General features: G+C 38.3%; 1 protein-coding gene across 1 annotated transcript in view; it reads right to left on the bottom strand.

Annotated features, from left to right (window-relative positions):
• Window positions 1-265: 265 nt before the first annotated feature.
• cacna1db (calcium channel, voltage-dependent, L type, alpha 1D subunit, b) overlaps window positions 266-15,327 on the bottom strand; it is a 74,317-nt gene continuing 59,255 nt past the window's right edge. The window contains exons 34-49 of the mRNA XM_065961747.1: window positions 14,832-14,897; window positions 14,540-14,631; window positions 13,603-13,762; window positions 13,375-13,502; window positions 12,269-12,365; window positions 12,076-12,178; window positions 11,039-11,140; window positions 6,935-7,071; window positions 5,750-5,863; window positions 4,873-5,324; window positions 3,817-3,960; window positions 3,530-3,687; window positions 2,220-2,332; window positions 1,901-2,035; window positions 1,275-1,460; window positions 266-976 (exon numbers count right to left, since the gene is read on the bottom strand). Coding sequence (XP_065817819.1) covers window positions 671-976; window positions 1,275-1,460; window positions 1,901-2,035; window positions 2,220-2,332; window positions 3,530-3,687; window positions 3,817-3,960; window positions 4,873-5,324; window positions 5,750-5,863; window positions 6,935-7,071; window positions 11,039-11,140; window positions 12,076-12,178; window positions 12,269-12,365; window positions 13,375-13,502; window positions 13,603-13,762; window positions 14,540-14,631; window positions 14,832-14,897 — 2,493 coding nt within the window. The 3' untranslated portion in view covers window positions 266-670. The remainder of the gene's footprint in view (window positions 977-1,274; window positions 1,461-1,900; window positions 2,036-2,219; window positions 2,333-3,529; window positions 3,688-3,816; window positions 3,961-4,872; window positions 5,325-5,749; window positions 5,864-6,934; window positions 7,072-11,038; window positions 11,141-12,075; window positions 12,179-12,268; window positions 12,366-13,374; window positions 13,503-13,602; window positions 13,763-14,539; window positions 14,632-14,831; window positions 14,898-15,327) is intronic.

Genomic DNA, 15,327 nt, shown 5'->3' on the forward strand with positions numbered 1-15,327 from the left:
TACACTGCACAGAGGATAGCTGAAATACTTAAAAAGAAAAGAAAACAAAAAAAACATACCCTTTTTCTGCCACATTACTAGTATAATGAGTCATGGTAGCCAAAATGTCATGTAAATGACCTGTGACAGATCAGAACTAAGGCTGTTTTAATGACCAATAAAGGATTAAAATTACACTTTATATATATATATATATATACACATATATATATATATATATATATATATACACATATATATATATATATATACACATATATATATATATATATATATATATATACACATATATATATATATATATACGTATATATGTACAAGAAGTTAATGACAAGTGCAACTCTGAAAAGCCATCTTGACTTATTGACATCATTGTGACACCCTGCAACATTACAACACCACCGTCTGTCTGTCAGCAGTGTTTCCTTCTCACAGTCAAACACGCTGTGTAATGCTGCTTGGTTATTCTGCTGTATCAAACCACTCTTGAAAATAAAAAAATATCAACCCCACATCCCACAGACTGAGAAAACAAGGCACTTTGTTCTCTTCTCCATCCACGTCTATTCTATCTATGACAGGATGCACTTGAGCACAGACATCCTCTCATTCTCAAGTACATGTACACATCCAATTTAAAAAACCTAAGAAATTATATGTATGCCGCCCTCTAAAGCGATGTGATGCATATCATCTCGTCTGTGAGGTCCTCGTCATATTTCACAGCCGTGCACTGCTCCCCGTCGCTGTACTCATGGATATTGTGGTCTTTGAGATGAGCGATGGCCTGTGTGTCTGATGTGACATTCCCCGTTCCTCTGTTGCTGCCATTTCCCATGCTGCCGTTCAGCAGGTTACTGGCTGCACTGTCCATTTCATCAATGGTCAGCTCGCAGGCATCTGCAATTTCCTGTTTGGTCGCTGAAACAAACTTAGGGTCCCTGGCATATTTCCCCAGACCTTCAGAGATCAGCACCTAGACACAAAAACAAAAGAAAAATGTATGATCATCTGAACCGTGCGTGTTGGAGTATTAGTGTTTGTTCCAGTTTGTACAGCAAGTGGTTCTCATCGGGGACTTGTAAATATATATATATAATGAAATGAATATCAAAATTATTTTAGTATTCATCATCTGATATGAACAACTTGACAATGGCCCCTCAGGTATTTTCAACATACAAGCTTCCTGTGTTTTCCTCTGCACTACCTACCTATCTATCTTGTTTAGTTTGAGGGTATATTAAAATACATAAAACACAGTATTTACTCACAGCCTCCACAAGACTGTCAGCGCTGCCTCTCTTCTTCAGGCAGCGCATGCAGCTCTTGGCAGGTAACTGCAGACATGTTGGAGAGTGGCTGCGACTAGGAGGGCCATTCTGGCTATCTGTATACCACAAACTCCTCTTCACTGCTCCGGGGATGCTGCCCACGCTCCCAGAACTGCGCCAGTCCACCTTGGTCGACAAAAACACATTCACAATTGTTTATCAAACTCCATGTATTGTCACAAGACACTGATTAAGGTGCTCCATCATAGAATGACTTTGTCAATTAAGGATATAAGAATAATATACTAACTATGAGTTTAATGGAATACAAAGTAGATAGTCTGTTTCAGCTTAAAATTCATTGACACTTCTCTTTCTTAATAAACATTAGTCCATACCCAACTTACTTTAAAGTTAAAAAGAAAAGGATGATGAACCATTTTTCATTTAGTTACTTTCACTTAACCAGTCATGCCATTATCAGAAACTAGCTCATTTCTGCAAAGCAGTTTGATCAAGTTCCTTTATACTCAGAAAGGGTTGTAGCTCTACTGATAGCATCACTACAGTTAAAGCCAACCTTCAAACTTCCTGTGTTTTTTTAATTATCAGACATTAAACCAAACCTGTATAAGTGGTGTATAGCATTTTACACATTCAGTGCTGATGGGTGAGGCAGGAGGTGTGGCCCAGGAAAGCAGTGACCGTGCAGGAGAATGGTGGGGAACTTTCTTGGCATCAAAACCGGCTACGGCCATGACCTGAGAATGGGATTCAGATTCAGTGATGATGAAAAGTGACGATTAAGAGATTTGTGGGATAGGGAGTAGAAACAAGACAAGGCCTTTACAGCTAGTCCTACCATTGCATGATTGCATTTAGTGACACTGCTGAGCATTCATTCATCACAACTTTCATAAATGTAGCATAAAGTGTGTTTTGTACCTGCTGCTGTGCAAGGTGTAGTGGCAGAGCTGTGCAGGATGGAGACAGAGGGGGCTCATCCTGACTGTTATTTCTGCGAAGACACTCAAAACTGAATGTTGGTCTGTTGGCGGCTGGAAGAAGAATCAGAATCAGAATGAGCTTTATTGGCCAGACTGAGCTCTCTATGTACAAAAATGACCACATTACATTTTAAACACACAAAAAAATACAAATACAGTATGTAAAAGTCATTATGAGACAATGGTGCAGTAGTGAGTTGTTTAAAAGATGCTGAAATAAACATGATAATAAATGATGTAATTGTGGAACAGATGAACTCATTTATTATTTGAAGATGATAGACAGTATTTACACTAAAAACAGCATGCATAGACTGTAAATAGTAATGGTCGAAGCCTGAGTGACATCATCCATATGTTACTGCAGGGGGCTTTGGAGTCCCATCGATGGCGGTCTCCATGTTGGAAATGCTGTCTCAGACTAACTTTCAGTCACCCTAACAACAGGCTGAGAGCTGGAGCTGAGGCGGGTTTTAAACCTCTTGACAAACCGTTACACCGCGCCTGCCTGTCACTCAGGTCAGCTACACGCCTTATTGTGAATAATAGTTGAATAGTGAATAGTGAATAATAGTGAATTGTGAATAGTGACTAGTGAATAATAATAATAGTTTTGCTTTGATGAAGGATACTTCATCAAAGCAAAATTGATGAGTTGTCAAAATATTAACCCATTGTACAGTGTGTGCCAATAGAGACATGAGTCAACCAGACCTATTTCATTTTTTTAAACATGTTCATTTCTGCTGTGAGAACATGCTTTTTTTTGTCTGGGTGAGTATGTAGCTTCCAGTGCTTGTGCTGCCAGTTTCAAGAGGACACTTGACGAAACACAGGATTTTGCACTTCCGCATTGGGCTTCATTTTTCAACAACGTAGATTGCTGCTTGGTTAGAACCCACAAGAACCATTAATAGTATCTCTTTGAACTTCAAAACAAAGCTATGATATACACAAAATGAATTTTTCCCAATAATAACACAGTAATACCTAATTTAGCCTACTTTTGTTGATTTTAACTAGGAATGTGAATGATGGCAACTCAACTTGGTTTGTTCATTTTGAAAAGGTCGACCCAGTTTACCGTTATGTTCAATACATCTTTAAAACTGATTTAGCAATCTCAAGGGAGCTTAAGAAAAATACTTCTCCAGAATGACTTTTATCTGACATGCAGATAACGTTATGTGTATTAAATCTGACTGATACATCTTAAAGACAAAAAGTTTAAAAGTTGAGGCACACTACCTTGAGGTGAGAGTAACAGCCATCTTCTCGACGAACGTCTGCTGTCTCGGAAGATTGGCTGCTTGTCATCGTCAAAGCAACCATCATGCTGATGGTCACCATTGGAAACGCTGAGGTCAGAGTCTCTCTCTATATTATGTTGGTCTTTGTTGGAAAACCTGCCAGATGAAATGATAATAATGATCAAATGTTGAGTTTTAATTGAAGCGGCAAAGAGTTTTTATTGATCAAAATTACTGTGATCAATGCAAACATTTTGTGTGTGTGTGGGGACTTTGAGTTTGTACCTGTCCCTTGTGAGCTTGATATTGTCAACATGAAACTCCTCCCCGCTGTAGTAGTTCTCCACCGATCCTTGCTCTTCCTCACTGTCCCTCCCACTGGTATTATCATGGAGAGCTATAGGACAGAGTCCAACGCCACTTTCTGACCTGGCATCAATATGACAAAGAAACAATCAGTCAAATGTTGATCATTCAGTTCTTTTACAGATCAAGTTACAGATCTAAGACTTTTGGTCAGACATTTTAAAGAAACTAGAAACAAGAAAAGTCTGTTTCAAATGACACACTCCATAAATTGACATGGTTCCATCCTCTCAGCTGTGATTATGGTAACTGTTGCCTTGTGCTCTGGAAAGCAAGACAAGCAGTATTACGTTTTAGTTGTTGTTGTTCCTTTTTTTGGCAGAATACAATGGCAGGTGTCAGTAGACCACATATGTAATGACTACTACAACTCCCTATACCTGCAGGCCACCATGTATGCACATTCAAACCTCTGCAGATAATCCAGAGTGCAACAGCACGACTGATCTTCAACCAACAAAAAACAGCACAAGTCACTCCTATGTCCCTCTATCCCTCTATTGGCTCTCAGTTGCTGCTCGCATTAAACTTGCTTCAAACAGCAAAAACATCCGGCTCCTGCCTACCTGAACTCCCTCATCAAGGTCTACACTTCCTCCCACCCACTACACTCTGCCAATGAAAGGTGCCTGGTCCTACATTCACAGCAGGGCACTAAGTCGCTAACTACTAGACTTTTCTCCTCTGTAGTGCCAAAATGATCCAATTACCAACCAAACATTAAGCAGCCAATTTGCATCCACAGTGAACAATACAGATTTGATTGAGGATGAAGCAAACATGGAATTATGACATATCTGGTGCTGTCGCAGAATGTTTCATTTTTTCATTTTTGACCGTCCATGCTGAGTCAGACTTTGGTGGAGAACTTTTGATTAAAAAGGAGTCACCACTGTCTACTGTATGTCCATGCATGTAACACCTTTCCTTTTTCAAGGACACTTTAGGATTCTTTTAAGGTCCCAAGCCAGTTACCTTGCGGTGCTGGAATTCCTACGCTTGTCTTGCACTCCTTTGTTGACGGTGATGACTGAGGTTCCATTTTTACTTGAGGATGGATGGTTTGGCCTTAACAAACACTTCTGCTGCCTTCCATTGGACAGGGAGAGAAGTGGGGGCAAGTTGGCATTGTTGAGGTTGGCATTGGAGGGTATCGGTGATTGATGGCAAAAGGAAATACAATGAGGATGATTGTACAGATGAGAGGTGTGATAATGATTGTACTGGATTGGCGGCATATTGATCTCTGCGTCCCCTCCTCTGTCGTTTTCATTGGCTCTCCTGTCTGTTTGGGAGGGTTCGTTTGAGGCACTGTCAGAAAAGGGTAGAATCTGTAGGGGACGTTGGGTAACAGTGGTTGGGATGAAGTGGCCCTGTTGATCAACATTGACATGGTTGGCATGGTTCCCGAAAAGACCCCCATTACGCTGCAGAGACAACAGAAGCCAATGATAACGGTGACAACACAACACATGTACTTAACTGTTCAAAGTTGTGGGTAGTGTTTACAAAGGTAACTTTCAAGAATAAAACACATTAATTCTCTATCAATCCCGGAAATATAACATGATTTATTCAAAAGTGTAGTCTCCAACCATTTTTTTTACAAACAATCTTTTCCATTTCAGGTTAGTTTATAATCCCCTTCCATGACACAATTTTGTACCTTAAAAGTAGACACAGTAACAAATATTTTTTCAAGAAGACATAGTTGTCCATGAGATGTGGATTAGTCCCGTTTTTCCCTTTTTCCATTAGGTTTTACTACGCATGCATTCTTTCTGCTACCTCTCTAGCAGAGTCTTATGTCACAAAATATATGTTGTGTCTGGACAGAATCTTCAAGGATTACCCTGTAGATTTCCTCCTCTTCCTCATCATTATCAACGAGCCCTTCCTCTTGCAGGTCACAGGATATGGCTCGACGGATCTCTGGTCCAATGTCATGCAGCGTGCGCAGTCCGGCCTGTAAAGAGAGAAGCTGTAATACCAATGCTTCCTACTAGACAGGCTTTTTTTCTTATCTCTATCTGGTTGAGACAATTCACCTTTCATACAATTTTTAAACTGAAACAATAGTGATTGCAGAGTGTTTCATAAACACTGAAAACTTCCCTGAGAGGTCAAATGTCCTACTACCTGAACCTTTGCAGCAAAGTGTGAAGCACTTCAACAGGTCACTTAACAGAAATGAATAAATACAAATATTTAATTATGAACCATTAACCATGCAGATTAAGTTCCAGAGGTTATCTGATGAACTATTATTTCACAAAAAATATGTCTTTTTGTTGGGCGGCTGTGGTTCAGTTGGTAGAGTGTGTCTTAACCGGAAGGTCAGGGGTTCGATCCCCAGCTCCTGCAGCTAAAGGTCCAATGTGTCCTTGGACAAGACACAACCCCAAGTTGCTTCCATTGCTTCGGAGACGGTGTACAAATGTGTGTGAAAAGCGCTATACAAGCTCAGGTCCATTCAAGTACATTCTTAATTTCAATGAACAATAATAAATAAATAATTAACTGAAACTGCTTATATATAAATTGTAAATTTAGGGGTATGTGTTAAATGATGAGATAAAAAAAACTCAAAGCGAAGACAAAAACCATGACATCCAAGAAGACTCTGTTTGTCTAGTTGTAAAAAAAGAAAAAGAAAAAAGGACGGCCTCTCAGTTTCTAGGAAAACTTGTGCTGACTTGATTTTGTTGTGAAAAAACAAAGACATGGTAGCTAGGAAGACACATGCGTCATCTCTGTATCTCGTCAGATCATCGACGGATAGAGTAACTGTCAGTATTGCTAGATATGACTTGTATTACATAAGAAAACTTTATTTTATTTTATTTTGCATATCAGGTCATTTAAAGGGCCTTTAATGACAAAGTGAAAGTTGGAGCAGGGCCCCTCATGTTATGTCATTGTTAGTTCTCTATCAACAAAGAGTCTTCCAATATACTAAATTTGATACATCCATTGGAGTAAATCTTTGGGATTTCCATTTACAGTACATAAGCATGATACATTGTACTTAACTGACCTGTAAAGCCATGGTGGTGTTCAGCCTCTCCCATGAGTGCCTTCCCACAAGACCTTGTTCTTTGCGCCTCTTGAACTTCCTGAAGTAGTCCTGTATCAGGAAGGTGGCATAGAACTTCCCCACTGTTACCTCGTCATCTGAGTGAACAGACCATACACACCAAAGCCTCCAGGATAAACACCAAAATAGCTTAGGAGTGAACTTCTGCATCCATCCACAATTCTCTTCAAAAGATTAACAACCTTCAACGGAGATCTTACAAACTTCCATCTCACCTTCAAATATCGAGTATCAGGTATGAAAACAGAAGTCAATTAACAGAAAGTAACATGAAGCATCATCACAATTGAAGGTTGTCAGTAAGAAAAAACCCTGTTTTAAGAAACAGACTAAGACATGTTGATGCTACAAACCTTGAATATTTTCCAGTTTCATTTTGTATTTATTTTCAACATATTAAAGAAACTGGTAATAATGTCTTATCTGGACCTTATGCTATGCTACTATGTGTTGACACAGTGTTTAAATATCACAACTGAAGGCTTAGGGGCTCTTATTTAAGAGCTTTATGTTATTTTTAAGTATGCAGTATCTGTGAGACTAAAATTCACAGTCTTACAGATGCACACTCAAAAATCCATGCAGCTGTCTTGTAGCCAACAAAAGATGATCTCTACACGTGCAGGTTGTATCTTGCTCCATTTCTGAGGAACTGTATGTGGTTAAGAGAAACGTAACCCACACACAAAAAGAAAGTATACAAACAGCCAGTCAATGTACACTCTATTGAGTTCATACCGCTGAAAGTACCGAAATCTGATTTCGACTCATGATTACATTTTAGAACAGTAATTTCCATCTATTCATTTACTGCCACACATACTGAGATATTGACTAGAGAATGAATACATCTAAGATGTATCATTTCACAGATTCAGAGACAAGCAGAACTATTTTATATTTATATATGTCTATGAAAAAAACTTCTGATCTGTAACAGGAAGCACATGAAAGAAGAAGGCAATGAAGAGAGACTTAAGAGAGGAGCAGAGTTGGTCAGATTTAGAGCTACTCTATTAAGGATAAACACACAAGTATTTTTTAAATACTTGGTTCAAGAACATAGACTAAAAAAACATCCCCCATATGTTACTCGTTCTTATTCCCTTGTCTCTGCTTTCACATAACTCCCCCCTTTTTTTAAAAACTTTTTTGGCCGAGCCTAGGAACCACTGAAAGCAACAAAGAGACAACTCCCATCCAGAGTCTGGACCCCTCTGGTTTCCTCATGTCTTTCCAGCACAAGCTGACACCACTCAATCATCCTTCCCCTATACATCCATCTGACCTCAACAGCTAATTATTCTCTCTCTTCCTCCCTCATCTCTACATCCCTTTCACCCTTTACCCTCATCCCTTCAACACTCCATCCCTTCATCAATATTTCCCTCGCCACTTGCCCTAATCACTCCATCCATGACCCTTGACCTCATCCCTTCATCACTACATCAGGGATGCTAATAAAGCGTAAGTCTGACCGAGCTAACCACTTGGGGAAGACGTCAGTGGAGAGGGAATTAACATGAAAAAAAAGGCTTAATCATAGCTAGCTTTTCTTCGCCAGAGAATAAAGTAAAGGTAAAAGAGGTGAGTGAAATGATTGTTTAAAATAAGACCCATCATTCCCTCGGACAGTCACAGAAAAGGAATACTGCGTGACATGACATTGATCCATCTGAGAGCAGCTGACAATATTCCTGACACAGCCAGAAAGAAACTCTGAAGGGTTAAGTTCAGAACGAACAAACCTGTTACCAAAAATATATTTCAGGTTGTTACATTTATTTAGTATTATTTTGGCACAACGTTTTAGTGTGACAACTTTCAATAAACTTTATATTATGGAAAGAACGTGAACCACTTTTCATTTTCCTGATCTCCAATACAGATTTTAAAAATGTACATTAATGTACATATTTCCAAAGCACATAATTTTCTTCTCTTGAATCAAGTAATTCTCTAAAAGCAGAGTCCTTTTCTTTATAATGCATCAACCTAGTCTTGGTACACTACGGTACAGTACAGTTCATTCATGTAGTTTTCTTTCATGGCAGTTTTAGGAAAGAGGTAACAGCAGTATCATGCCACCAAACTAAAACAGAACTGCCACAGAGAGCTCAGGATAGCAGAAAGAGAAGGGAAGACAGCCATGACTAAGCATGCTACTGAAAGCAGATGCAGCTCTGGTGGAGAGAAGCTTGGCAGAAAAGATGAGAGAAAGAAAAAGGGGGTTAGCAAACTAATGCACAGAAGACATGCAATTGTGTTAAGTTTGGCAATTTCTTAAACACAGCAAAGCAGACGCATTTCAAGCATAGAAGTACATTGAAAAAATGACAAAGTCACAACTACAAGTGGCTGTATGTGCATGACAGTACACAGGTTTAGTTATATAGAATTTCGAATGAAATTCAAACCTAATGGTTATCATTAATATGTTAAAAAGAAAAACACAATGGCAAACCAAGATCATCATAATTGAGAAAGATGAGAGATTAGTTTTGACCTGCAAATATGTCAAATATGTGAAAACCTCTTACCTGGCAGTTCTCTGAAAATATCCAATTGAAAATCTGCATAACTTTTAAAAAGTTGTGTATAATGTACAAAATGAATTTTTCATTTGCAAAAGTTATGCATGTATGTATTGTGACTTATGTGAACTATTTTTTTGTTTTAACCAGCAGCTCCATCCATCAACTATCCTAACCTGTACCAGCAGCATTAGACAAAAAGTATACAAAATATCCAAAACTATCTTTAATTTAAAAAAAATGTAGGCCCAATGTAGGAGGGCTTTTATGTGATATAAAACTGACAGAAAGGAAGCACTAGAGTGAATGCAGAACCGTAGACGGTCCGATTAACTAAAAATACGGGGTTATGACCAAAAAAAGAAGAAGCTACGTCTTGACTTCAGGAAAGATAAGAGTGTCTGAGAAAAGAAGAAAAAGTTCTTTAACAGTCAATGGTTTATCTCTCTGTTGATCTCTTTAAGTAGGTTATGGTCAGGAAGAGGATGCAGACAGCAGCAGACGGATTAACCTCTGAATACATACCTGCATCTTCGAGCTATAAAACTCCTACAATGTGGCTTCCATTTATTAGAAACAGCCACTTTGAGTAGGTGACTTTACAAAGTTTGTAATAAGACATTGGCGATGCGTTCAGTGCCAATGTCAGGTATGGTTTCTGTGATAAGACATAAGTTTTTTAAATCCTACCAGTGCATTTATAAATTGACATTTCTGTTTCTTTAAATCTAGTTTTGTCAGCAAGCAAGCTTTTAGCTAGCGTTCACAGTGGGGAAAATAGATGTAAATTATTAAATGAATGATATTTAATTTCAAAGTGGTTTGTCACAGTTTTATAATGTTGGTATGGTTTATACTATCCATGTTGCACTTATGTTCACTCAGACAGTTAAAAAGAACAGCCCCATCATTAATGGTGTTTCTAATAACTATTCTTCTCCTCATGTGATAAGTAAAAATGTCTCCTGAAAAGAAAAGGTCTAGCTGCATATTCCACGTCTTTTCTATCTATCCAAAGTTTTCAACGTGATGTAAACACGTTCTTTAAACATGCTTTTATTTTTATTTTATTTTTTATTTTTTTTGGGGGGGGAGAGGGGTGAGGGATTATGTTTACGACTAAGGAAGGCAATTCAATTTCCTTTGAAAGTAACCAGAATTGTATCTCTTTGTTGTTTTGAAATATTATTCACAAGTTTAATGTAACCCATGCTCAAATCAACAAAGTGGATTCCTAAAGTTTTAATATTGCTAGAATGTTTACCTTATGCAGGAGAAGAACCAGAAATGTGCTTTGTTTTACTTAATTCATTCATTTTAGAAGTATATTTACTTCGATAAAATGTTTTAAACCAAAACAAGGGTTATTTAAAGGTACACCAGAGTGCATGAATTATGACTGACTTCAAAAAATGTTGCCCTGCAATGTTTAAAAATGAAACCTTTGCCCTTGTGAAAAGCACCTGAACCCCTTCAATGCAGTGTGTGTATGTGTGTAATATCTACTGACCGCCTGCAGGAGGCACCACTTGGTCAAGCAGCTTCATACTGGTCCTCTTCCAGATCTTCTTTATCACAGCTCGAAGCTCTTCATTGGCTTGATCCAGGTTACCTTGGAGATGGCGGAAAGGTTGGTAATAAGCACTCAGTACCTATGAATACTAATTCTATTTCTCTTATTCTGTTCTTATTCTATTCAGTGTTTCTACACAGAGGGCCTCTGGTTTGCTTTTTTTTTAACATCTCCTGAGCCTGTGCCTGAATAACAGATATTCTTGTACTGGAATTTAGCATTAGCATTCTTATAGCAGCATTCATTATGATTTGCTAACATGCTTCTTACACATCATCTCCTGCCAAGTTTTGGTTCCATTAAATGTTTCCTGATTATAAGGATCCATCAATAATTTACAATGAAATAAGTCACATGTAAGTACCATAACATGACCTTCAAACATCTAATCCTGCAATCCACGAGAAGATCAAAACAAATTGATATCTGCAAAAGGACTTTCTTTGGGAAATAATAATCATACATCTAGGGCCTGATTTACTGAAGGTTTGAGTGTCTTAAAAGGTGTGCAAACTTGACACCAGGCAAACAAATGTGCTATCTGATCTACTAACGGCGTGCAGTGAGGATTGGTTAATAGGAGCAAAACAACACGTATTGTCCATTTAGTACATTTGCCTTCATGAATATGCAATATGGGGCGTTTCTGCCCTAGGGTGCAAGATACTGAGAGGAGAAAATGCCAATCATTTACGATTTACCAAGCCTGCAATTTAGTACTCTTTATTGGGATCTTAGTAAATCAGGCCCTAGAGTACCTTTACTGTATGACTTTAAGCTCAGAGCACTGTGACCCAGTCACTCACTTGAGCACTATCTATTTACCTTTTGGTCAAGCAACTTAAAATTTAGAGTATATCATAGTCCCTACTTTTTTCTATTCACAGTTTTACGGTAAAAAAAACCCCTGCAACAATCAAACAGTAACAATCTTTAAATCAATACCTTTTGCAGATATGTATTGACAGACTCACCCTCAGTTTTTATCTTTAGAGCCGTGCGAACCAGCGCAAACAAGGTGGCATTAAACATGACTGTCCCATCACTGTTCAAGGGCATGTTCATCGCCACAAGACGCTGCAACAGATTTCGAAGTACAGATCAACAAAGGCAACATCAGGGGGGAAAAAAGGAATTTTGTGTGTCTCTTAAGTTGCCCAAACCCACCTTACAGGCCACCCTGTGAGGGCAGAGCTTGCCAAAGCCGAGCGGTGGCTGGATCCTCCTCAGCAGAGTCACCACATCAAGGTGCTTTATCCTGCCCCTGAAAATACAATGTTTTTAAATAGGAATAATTATAATACTATGCACAGTCATCATGGCCACTACAGTAACTGATAAGTCCTAGATCATCAGTTCAAGCACTTCAAGGATATAGAGACAGCATAGGATATAGAGTCCTACATCATTAATCAAACTTGCTGTCAAGGAATAAAAATCAGTCCAACTCTATGCAGCCAAGTGCTTACACTCCAACAACATATCTGTAACTAAATATCAGCATTTTAGAGGATTATTTAATACAAATGTTTCGCAACAAAAAAATAGTAAGCAACTTTGTCCTTCTGTATTTGTCCACTTTTGCATTACCTTCATTTTCATCTCTATTTGCATAACATCCCTACACATAAATTCAGGCACAGGACAATTATGGTAACAGATATATTCTAGTTTCTGTTTGTAGTCCGAGTAGCAATTCAGCAGGCATAGTCTGTATGAAGATAAAAAAAAGTCTGTGTGCAAAAGGGTTTAAATGCAATCTTCTTCATTGTACTGTACTTCATTGCACTATTTAGCTTTAATTCATGTCTTTATACAGATATGTAAATGCAAGTGCAGCAGGGAATCAGTCCAACTCCACTATTCTTTCTCAAATTGCAATTTTCAGACTGTTAACATTTGGGGATGGAAGTTTGGCTGGAAGTCATTTATGTTTAACCACTGGCTGTACTCGAACAACCAAAAAGTTGGTCATCAAACCCAAACTAAAAAAGGCTATATGGCTGTCAGACGTCATTGGCTGATGGTTTCTAAGATTGCCTGTGGCTCAGTTGCAGAGGTGGTCATCTCTCAGCCAGAAGTTCGGGGGTTTAATCCCCAGTTCCTGCTGCTACATGTCCAATGTTTCCCTTTGGGCTATCCACTATTGAATACTAGCACATTTACTTCCTAAATATAAACTCAATATTACCCTCCTGTTGCAGATTGGTCCTTAATACTAAAAAACAATACTGTGGTTAATGTTTCCTTTCAAATGGGTCCTAAGTACTCACTTGGCTTCTGGGTCATATTCAGACCAGATCCTTTTGAACTCATCCAGGTGATGCGGCCCAAGAATGGACCAATCACGAGTCAGGTAGTCAAAGTTATCCATGATGACAGCTACAAAGAGGTTGATGATCTGAAACCAGGACATGCAATATTTTGAGCTTACCCCATGGTATACAGTAACAGCCTGCTAAAGTGGATAAACTGAAGACACTGAAATGTCTGAAGATTACCAGGAAAGCACATAGCATGTAGAAGCTGATGAAGTAGATAATGGCAAAGCCACTGCCGCAGGTTCTCTCCTCTCCGGGGTTGTAGTCTGACTCTGGATCACACAGCTTCCCGGGGAGACAGGCCAGCATGATCTCCTGCCAGGCCTCACCTGTGGCACACCTAACATGGAAAGAAAACGAACGAAAAAAAATGTTTATATGCATTTATGACAGGGCTGTTAAACAATATTTGTTTTAGATCACGACTGATCACTGTATTGGTATTCATGATTAATCCCATTTTTAATCACTCATTTAAAAATCCATAATTTTGCCTTTCAAAAGATTTTGAGGTCTATAACAATATAAAGCAACTCTTACCAAATACTCGATTTGGGAATACAATGAATAAAAAGAAATTTACTTTATGATCTTTACTTTTGGTTTATTATTAAAATAATGGTTAAACTGCTAAACCAGTGTGGTCTGAAACCATGACTTAGAGGCAGGAGACCGCTACAAACAACTTCTTCTGTAGAATAGTGATTATTTTAATTTTATGAAAGAATACAAGTGTTACACTAGAAGTCCAGTGAACCAAGTCCAGGAGTTCCACTTTAATTATTTTCTAAATTAACTAGTTAAGGTTCACGATTAACTTAACCTTTTTTTAAAAGACTGTTTCATGTTATGTGTTTATTTTGTGTTTTGTTCTGCCTGAAGCAAAGTGTACTTATTCCCTTTTTTTTTTTTTATAAAGAAGCCCCTAAAGGGACAAAATAGCATGTGATGAATTCTTTTTTTTTATAAAGAAGCCCCTAAAGGGACAAAATAGCATGTGATGAATTCTTTTTTTTTTTTTTAAGTAGGCACGAAATTTAGATACTAAGCATATTGCAATTAACACAATACAGCCCGAATGATGACTGATGATTAATGTTTTTTAAAAGACAAACACCTGAACAGCATAAGGACAGCCTGGGGAAACGTTTGAAAGTTGTTGTTGCGGTTGATTTGTGTTCCATCCACCATGGCTATTTTCCCAAACACCTACGAGTAGAAAAATAAATATAGTTACTAGAAAAAGTCAAACTCCCCTTTTCATCTGAAATAATAAGACAAAGTGATGACTATGAAATCACATGTTACACAATGGAATCATTAACCAAAGATGACTTTTATTTAACAGGATATCTTAGCAAGTTTGTGTAATTTTTGTGTTTGATTATTAAGAATAAACACAATATTACCTGCATGCCAATGACAGCATAGATAAAGAACAGCATGGCGATCAGGAGTGCAACATAAGGAAGAGCCTGCACACAAAGAAAAAGAGAAGCTTTTACTTAAAGGTCACATATTATGAAAAATACACTTTGCCTTGTTTTTCAAACAAACCTCCCAATTATGAGAAAAGTCCACCCTCTCCATCTTTTGCCTGTCTGCCTGCATTTTCAGAAAATGTATGCTCAAACAGGCCATTTGGAGGTTTTCCATTCATGACATCACAAAGGAAATTAACCCCTCCCCCAGGTGGGTGACACTCCCCCAGCTAGGTGTTTGTTCTGCCCCCTGAGAGCGCCTTTCCACCATAAACAATATGGCATAGTGCAAGACAGCCCAAGCCACCCAAATCCTTCCAGAGAGGGGCCTGGTCAAAAACAGCTCATTTGCATTTAAAGGTACAGACACAGAAACAGCCTGTTCTGAGCAGGGCTGAAATAGAGGGGTTTGATCAAATACAAG

This window comes from Labrus bergylta, chromosome 12 (assembly GCF_963930695.1).
Source record: "Labrus bergylta chromosome 12, fLabBer1.1, whole genome shotgun sequence".
In the NCBI taxonomy this organism is placed as follows: Eukaryota; Metazoa; Chordata; class Actinopteri; order Labriformes; family Labridae; genus Labrus; species Labrus bergylta.